The sequence below is a fragment of the Lepidothrix coronata genome, unplaced genomic scaffold (genome assembly GCF_001604755.1).
Source record: "Lepidothrix coronata isolate B3197 unplaced genomic scaffold, Lepidothrix_coronata-1.0 Scaffold90, whole genome shotgun sequence".
Classification (NCBI taxonomy): domain Eukaryota; kingdom Metazoa; phylum Chordata; class Aves; order Passeriformes; family Pipridae; genus Lepidothrix; species Lepidothrix coronata.
This window is the reverse complement of record NW_016690270.1, coordinates 3,719,946-3,728,075: the sequence shown is the minus strand read 5'-3', so window position 1 is coordinate 3,728,075 and position 8,130 is coordinate 3,719,946. Positions and strand designations below refer to the sequence as shown.

Below are 8,130 nucleotides of genomic sequence, written 5' to 3'. Positions count from 1 at the left end.
TGATAAAGAGTCTGGAAATCAAAAGCCACCCGGCTCTGATGGGTGCTGATAAGGTCAGGATACACTGAGGATGTTCCCTGTGCATGGATAAACACATGGATACACCAAAGAATGGAGTGGTGTGGGGACACCACATCCCCTCTTCCAGACATCCTGCAAGAAGGGAACGTGGTAACCTTTTGACCTCTGTCATCCATCCATCAGAAAAGGAATAGATGCTAACTTTATCTAAACCCAACCCTTATGACTAGAGTGATGCAAACTCCGAGAAAAAAGGTATGAAAAGGAGGTTAAGATGGGGAAAAGATCCAAGGAAGATTTCCATTGAAACTGCTGGATCAATCGTCGGGCTGAACCTGTCTTCCCATCCCCCTTTAAGGATGCTTATGGGGTGAGAAATTTAAACTTTTAAGGAGCTAGAGTTTGCTTTCTCTTCATAATGTGGTAGTAGGTTGCTTAAATCTGTATTTGTGCTTTTTTTTGTGGTATTATTACTTTGTTTCGAGCGTGTTTTGTAGACAGACTCTATCACCGAGGACTATAAACCTTTATTAGCTGGGCACAATTTGTGTTAATAAACTGTGTTATTTTGTAACTGTTAGAGTAAGTCCTTTTAATAAGGTGCTAATAGTTCTTCTGGCAACAGAATAAACACAAAGCAGTACCTGCTGAGAGGTCCCCATGCGGTTTTGATCTCCCAGGGACACTAACAAGCAAATATAATTTTTAAGAGCGGGGTAAATTTCCCCTTCCCTTCCCTTTCCCTGACCCATTGTCAGGGATGAAATTCTTAGTGCACTAAGGCAACCTGAAGTCAAAGGTGTGACTTCACCACCAATGACTTCTTGGTAAAGGAGCAGGAAAATCAAACACACTTCAAAACCCAGCTCCGCGTTGGTTTAATACCTACTTTGTTTATTTTTGTATGAAAAAACTATTTTTGCAGCTCTTAAAGCAAGGCTTTAAAAATTCAGTAAATCTTTCGCAATAGGCACCCTCTTTGCACAGTCTTACAAGGTTTATTCGTATTTTTTAAACTTTTTTTTTTTTACTGAGGTTCCTTTCCTAGCGAGCAGGAGCAAGCGTAAAAATTAGAGTATTTATAGAAAAACTGTTCTGTAAATAAAAGGAATCTAAAATAAGGAATACTGGTATGCTGGCTTGGGGGTTTATTTCGTGGTTACTAATCCAGCCTTCTCCTAGAGTGCTTGAAGTGATTTTGCAGCCTCATTCTTTGCCGGATGTAATCGAGCTCACTAATTGCTTCTGCTCAGATAATCGCTGTTGTTGCCCTGGCACCCACAGCTGTGCCCAGCCTTTCCTGGGAACCGTGATGACGGAGCTGAGGTGCCACTGCTGGGGTGGAGCCCGTGCCCACCCCGGGCAGTGCCAGGGAAGGTGTGTGCTCCTCCCCGGGTGGAACCTTCCCTCGGTCAACCCTCAGTGTTCCTGCACTGGTTTTATGTTCTCTACCCAAAAAACCAGGCTGCAGCTCCAGCGGGATGTTCCCAGGATTCAGCTCCATGCACAGCTCGTACTCGTTTTGGTTTGATACAGGGGACAAAATATTGATAAAGCAGAGGCTGTAACATTTGCCTTTCTGCTTTATCAGTGTTTGCCAAGAGATTGCATTGATGGGGGCTCTGGAAAACACCCAGATGGGGGTGGCAAACGGGCAGTGCCACAGGGAGGACAAAAGCACCACACAGTCCCCAGATCCTTCTGTTGTATCTCTTATCAAACTGGGGCACAGCACATTTCCATGGGCTTGTGCTGGCAGGTGTAAATCTGCTTGGAGGAGAGGGAGAGGCAATGGCCACCTGAGCATGTGAGCTGTCCCACGCCCTGCCTGCTGTCCCTCCCTGTCCCTGCTTGCTCATCCCTTGGAATGCAGGGCTGGAGGCAGCAGGGGCTGTTCAGGGGTGCCAGGTGGTCCCCCCAGTGTGCCCTAAACCTCACCTGGCTGGCACAGAAGGTCAATCTCATCTCTCGGTGAAGCGATGACACAGTGCTGGAAGCAGAAAACAGTGAAGAAAGTGCAAAATTCAATATGCAATGGTGCAAACATGGACACCTGACGGAGGTCTTGCGGTTTGTGGTGCCGTGGCATCGGGGAAGAACAATGGAATGAGGTGGAAGCTTCACAGTCATCTTCCACCTGATATTCCATAATGCTTTGTACAAACCAAGTACACCTCCCACCAGGAAATATTCTTTACAACACAACCACAAAACCCAGAAGCTTTGACCACAGCACTTGGCTCAGTAGGGGTTAATAAGGTATAAAACGTACCCTGTGTTTGTATCCAACTCGGGGAGAAGAATTTGACACGAAATTGCAGGGACAGATCGACAGGTTTGTCCTCCTCCCCAGAAGAGACGCCTCTTGGCAAGTCTTGTGCCCTCTGCTGTGCCAAGTGTTGACACGGGAAATTAGGTTTGGGATTGCAATGGTATTGTTAGTGCTCTCTGCAGCTATTCTGCACTTAATCCATTTACCACCAGCAATCCAAAAGAACTGCATATGTTGCATCCAATAAATCGTGCTGTTCATGACACCGACTGGCTCTTTTGAATGCAACCAGCCCTACAGTTCTTAGACTGGTCACACAACTCGTGTGACACTTTTGCAACACCTTGGAATGGTGCAACACGGTGTGGCAGGAGGACAAGTGCTCTTCAGAAAAAAAAAACACATCTGTGGTGACCTCAGGCTGTCCTTGAGTTGAGGACCAAGTGTGTGGTGACCAGGAATAAGGAGCCTTCACAAGGAAGACACTCCACGTGTTTACAACTGTTTGGGGTAAGTCACGCATGCTACGTGTTGGGTTATGCATCCCAAAGGTAAACTCCTTCCCTGGAATCGGGTGGGGCAGGAGAGGCCGAGGGGAGGAGGAAGGAACCCTGGCTGTTTCTCGTTTGTTAAGCGGCATCATTTCCTACCCATTAAACTATAAAACGGCAGCGCCCTGGGAGCCGCCGGAACAGGTGTGGGAATTGCCTCGGGAATTAGCCGGGGAGCCGCTGCCCACAGCCCCGGGGGCACAGAGGAGCCGAGGCACTCGTTCCCCTCAGCAGCCCGAGGAAAAGAGTCCCTTCGTGCAACAGCCGCGACAGGGATCCGCGTCCTCCCCGGGGAGAGCCGCGCTCCGCATCCCTGCGCATCCCGCGGAGCCGGCACCGGGAGGGACCTGGCACCGGGAGCAGCTCCGGGAGCGGCCCCAGCTCCGGCCATGGCTCTGCGCTGGCTCTTGGCGCTGCTGCTGGCACTGCCCGGCGCTTGGGGTGAGCGGGGACCCGGCGGGACAGGGGCTGCGTGGGGCCGGGGTGGGAAATGGAAAATGGGGCTGGGGCGGGGCTGCGCGGGGAAGGGCTCGGACGAGCCCCGTCACCGTCACCTTTCTGCCCGCAGGGGACTGCCCGCGGGCGCCGACTTTCGTCTTTGCGGAGCTCACCACGACCCCCGAGGAATCCTACCCCGTGGGGACCCAGCTGAGGTACCACTGCCGCCCGGGGTACGTGAGGAACGGGGACCAGGCCCCCGTGCTCACCTGCCTCCCCAACTCCACCTGGTCGGAGCAGCCCGACTTCTGCATCGGTGGGTTCCCCCGTGGCGGGATGGGGGGGCGGGCACAGCCCCTGCAGCACCACAAACCCCTTCACGGCTCAGCCCCGCTCAGAACGATGCTCCCCTATCCCTGTTTTAGGGCAGTTAAAACAAGTGCCCATCCTGGGTGTCTGCCCGGGGTGGCCCTTTTGCTTAGAAATGTTAATCTCTGGGAGATGATCTCTGCCATTCTGACTTTACCAGCTGGTGGTGCAGCGTTAGTGCTGTGATATATTCACAGAGAAACAAGAGACAGTGTGGAGGAGGCTGTGAGTGTCTGTTGTCCCCATGTGACACCCTGTCCCCATTCCCTTCACGCTATTTCCCTGTGGACCAAGACCTCTGGGTTTTTTATCAGTGTCCTTTTTCAGCAAGCACGTAAACCTTAGCTTTTTCTAACTTGTCCTCAGCCTTATTTGTGCTGTTATTTGCTTCTCATTTGAGTTTTAACTTTCAGTTCTCAGGAATTAATGTGGCTCTTGTATCTCTTCTGCAACTGCTAGTGCTTGCTCTCAGGGCAGTCAGGTGCCTGATAAACGGTCAGTTAGTCAGCAATGACACTGAACAGCTACTGTCACCTGCATTTCACTCTAATCCTATAAAATAAAGGTAATGCTGAGCACTTGCCCTTCCAGGAAAGTCGTGTGGGCAACCGGACATCGCGAATGGCAACTTTCACACCAGCACCAATCTGCTGCTTGGGGCGACCGTAACCTTCACCTGTAACATTGGGTAAGTGTCAGCCCAAGCTCCTGGTGAGTTGAGGTGGGGTGACAGCACCCAGGGGACACTGGGAGGCTTTGAAGAGCTGGGGCTGCTCCTTGGCAAGCACAGGCACGGCGGGAGGTGTTTGGAGCAGGGAGCCACAGGGGGTGGGCTGTCCCCCTGCTCTTGCTGTCAAAACATAATAATCCTCCGGGCCTGAGAGTGTGGACTTTGCAGATTGCTTTTTGGCTGCTTTGCGAAGAATTGGGTTCCTTTCCTGTTGCTGCTCGTTAGCAATTCAGCGTTTGTTGTTGCAAGCTGCCCATGGCTGAGATAAAGAGGGCTCTGGTGTCCTGGAAAGTGCTGGGAAAGGGAAGGAGGGTGGTTCAGGTATGTCAGTAACACCTGGCTCTGCTCAGAAAATAAGTTGCTGTTTGGATCTGCCACTGCACAGACGGGGCTGAACAGATGCAGGGTGAGATGAAGTCTTGCTTGTTGTCCTGTGAGCTTGTGCAAGAATTCAGTTTCCTCCAATTGCATCATGTATTGCATTCCTTTAGGTGTTGAGAAAATGGTATTTCATAGGAGGGCTGGCTGATTGTACCCTAGGGTTCAGCTTCTCCAGAGAATACCACTAGAAACTGTACAACTTTCTCAATTTCTCAAAGTTTTTGCTTTTTTTTCAAAGAGATTCAACCTTTCCTTTTCTCAGGTACCGACTAGTTGGGCCACCAACTGCACAGTGTGTATTTAAAAATGATGAAGCTTACTGGGATAACATTCCAATCTGTGAGAGTAAGCAGATCTTAACTGGTTTATGTACATCTCTTCCTCAACACTATTGCAACGTATCTGCTAGTCTGGGGACTGGCAGGTGGATTATGTCTTCTTGGCACCTAATGCAAATTCCTTTAGCCTTTAATGAGACTGACTCCTTACCCCTCCCCCAGATAAGTACTCTGGAGCTGGGAATGAAAATATAAATAGCAAGGAGGGTCTGTGGATGTTGGCAGCAGCTCTGTAGTCAGATCCATGAGAAACTTCCTTGCTGAATTGCTTTGTCAGGAGCTGTGGTTGACTGGGACTGAGATGCCTTCAGACGTGGCTGCACATCCAAAATCTTTATTTTCAAAGGGGAAATGAGGACTAAAGAGTCTTGATGGTGCTATTTGGGCTTTTTTTAGCACACTGTGGGATAGGCCTGACTGTCAGCTGCTGATAGTTTAGATGCTTTGCTGCTATAATGGATGTTCTGGCCTCATCCTTGTCAACATAACAAAGGTAGGAAGTGCCATCACTGTAGGTGAGGGGGCCAAACTGCCTGGAGAGACCACATTCACTGTCCCCAAAAGGCCTCTTCTGTGGTGGCAGCTCTTGGACAACAGATGCCATTTTGCTGTTTTCCCCTTTATCCATTTTAGAAAAACAAACTCTGGAAAACATTCAGAATGGAAGGGCACATTCCAGACTTTAGGATGAGGTGATGGCTTCTGGGGTGCTTCCCTGTCTTGTGGCTTTTTGGTTTGGGTTGTGGGGTTTTTGCTTTAGTAGTTAAATCTATATTTCATATTTGATGGAACCATTCCTTTGTTTCCTTACTGTTTCCTTCCCATGCAGTTATTGCCTGCCCACCACCTCCTGAAATCAAGAATGGGCAGCTCCTTGGTGGGGAAGGAGAATTCACCTTTGGCACGTCTGTAAGTTACAGCTGTAACAAAGGTTTTTCTCTTATTGGAGATGTCACAATTTACTGTACAATGGGTCCTAACTACCAGGGAACCTGGAATGGTCCAGCCCCTGAATGCAAAAGTAAGTGCTTGCTTTCTCTCCTTCTTATTCTTTCGACTTTGTTTCTCATCCCTCTCCCAGTTTGTACTTTCCTGATGGGCTGCCAAACATGAGAAGGTTGATTTGATCCTAAAAGGATTTCCAGGAAGCTTAATGGCCAGAGGCAGGATTCTTCAACCTGCAGAAATCCTCCCTCTCCCTGCCCATGCCCAGGGCTTCCTGCAGATGAAAAATGAAGCGCTCACGTGCAGCTTCCTTAATGATGTCTCTGTTCCAAGTAGTTGCACCCCACTGGGGACCTGCCTCTCTCAAAGTGAGAGGACAGCAGTTCTAATCTAGTAGGTGGCATCCCTGCCCATGGCAGGGACTTGGAACTAGAAGATCTTTAAGGTCCCTTCCAACCCAAATCATTCAATCATCCTATGATTCTCTTAGTGAGCTTAGAAAGCTTCTCGTGTCACTGCAGGGCTTTTTCTTCTAATAAATTTTCTCATCGTCCTATTTTCACTTCCAGTGGTCAGCTGTGAAGATCCAGACGTGAAAAATGGGAGAAGGTTGTCTGGCTTTGGCCTTGAGCACACATATGAAGATACAGTGAGCTTTGAGTGTAATCCTGGTTATAAAATGAACGGTAGTAGTGTAGTTACCTGTGAAGCAAACAGTTCCTGGACACCACCTCTGCCAACATGTGAGAAAAGTGAGTAGAAACAAGTTTATTTCCTTGAGCAATGGTGGTGAAGTGGGTCTAAGAGCTGTAGAGCAGGTCCACTTCAAACCTTGTGCACTTGCAGCCATGCCTTTGCAGAGGCAAGACCCCCTTGGGTCCTCAGCGTGGCAGCCCAGGCCCGAAGCTGTTTATTTGGGAATAGCAAATGATCCAAAAGTTTGCTGAAAGGAGAGGCACAGTTGTCTTCCACACCTGCCAGGTTTGGTTCAGCAGCTTGCAGACCTGTTGGGGATGTTTTGGCTTCGAGCTCAGCTGAATGGGGGCCCTGCAGGTTGGGTTGGTGGGCAGGGAAGGAGCATCTCTGAGGCAGATTCACCCAGTCTGGTTAAACAAACTGTGACATCCACTGCTCTTTGCTGAAAGGCTCGGATACAAACCATGTCCCAGACATTCAAGCAGGTTAAAATGTTGTGTGCTTCAAAGCATGCAGTTCGCTGCTGTCATTGCAGACCCCTTGGGTGTGTTCTGTAACCAGCCTTGTGTTTGTCTCCCATCATTAGTCCGCTGTGGTTCCCCTCCACGCTTCCCTTTTGCTGAACTACCAACACCTGTGGGTGACAGCTCTGATTCTGGAACCAGGCTGGACTATCGGTGTAACCCAGGATATAAGGCAGCACCTGGAAAGTCCTCTACTGTCATTTGTCAGAGGAATGAGACCTGGTCTGCTGCAGACCCAGACTTCTGTGTCCGTGAGTGTCTCCGTTCCTCTCCTGCCTTGCCCAGCTGTGGGAGGGATCTGGACATGCTTGGGATGTTACTCTGGGTCATGCCACGGGTTTGAAGTAATTCCTGTGCTGCTTTCTTTTCTTCTAGGACAGCAATGCTCCCCTCCCGAAGTAAAGAACGGGAATGTGGCTGGAAACGAAAAAACTTTCCCCTTTGAAACAGTTGTGAAGTTCACCTGCAATTCTGGGTGAGTGGGTCACTGCTCGGAAGGGACCATCCTGGGGGTCCATGGACAGGGATCACAGGCAGCTTCCTTGGTTTCCCAGTGCAAGTCTCCAGTGCAAGTGTGTATTTTGGCTCCAGTGAGATCAGTGTGTGGCTGGACACCTGTGCTTGGTGACGCAGTGAACTGCTCTGATTCAGCTCTTATTGGTGTTTTTACTTTGTGGCCACATCCCATTTCACAGCAGGATGGCTTCTGGTTAATCATTTGCCTGTGTGTGGTGGTTGGGGAGTGGGGAAAAACCCTTCTGGAAAGGAGTAAACTTCTTCTCTTTCCTTAGGTATAAGGTAATAAACCCTTCTGCCAAATGTGTGGCATCAGGAAATGGAGTTCGCTGGGATCCAGCACCTCCCT

At 49.6% G+C, this 8,130-nt stretch overlaps 1 protein-coding gene across 1 annotated transcript; it reads left to right on the top strand.

Annotated features, from left to right (window-relative positions):
• The first annotated feature begins 3,233 nt into the window (after positions 1-3,233).
• On the top strand, positions 3,234-7,744 carry LOC108500395 (C4b-binding protein alpha chain-like). The gene is made up of 8 exons (XM_017821284.1): positions 3,234-3,285; positions 3,413-3,598; positions 4,243-4,339; positions 5,025-5,107; positions 5,930-6,121; positions 6,615-6,797; positions 7,328-7,516; positions 7,641-7,744. Exons 1-8 carry the CDS (start codon positions 3,234-3,236, stop codon positions 7,742-7,744), a joined length of 1,086 nt encoding a protein of 361 aa, XP_017676773.1.
• Positions 7,745-8,130: the final 386 nt, after the last annotated feature.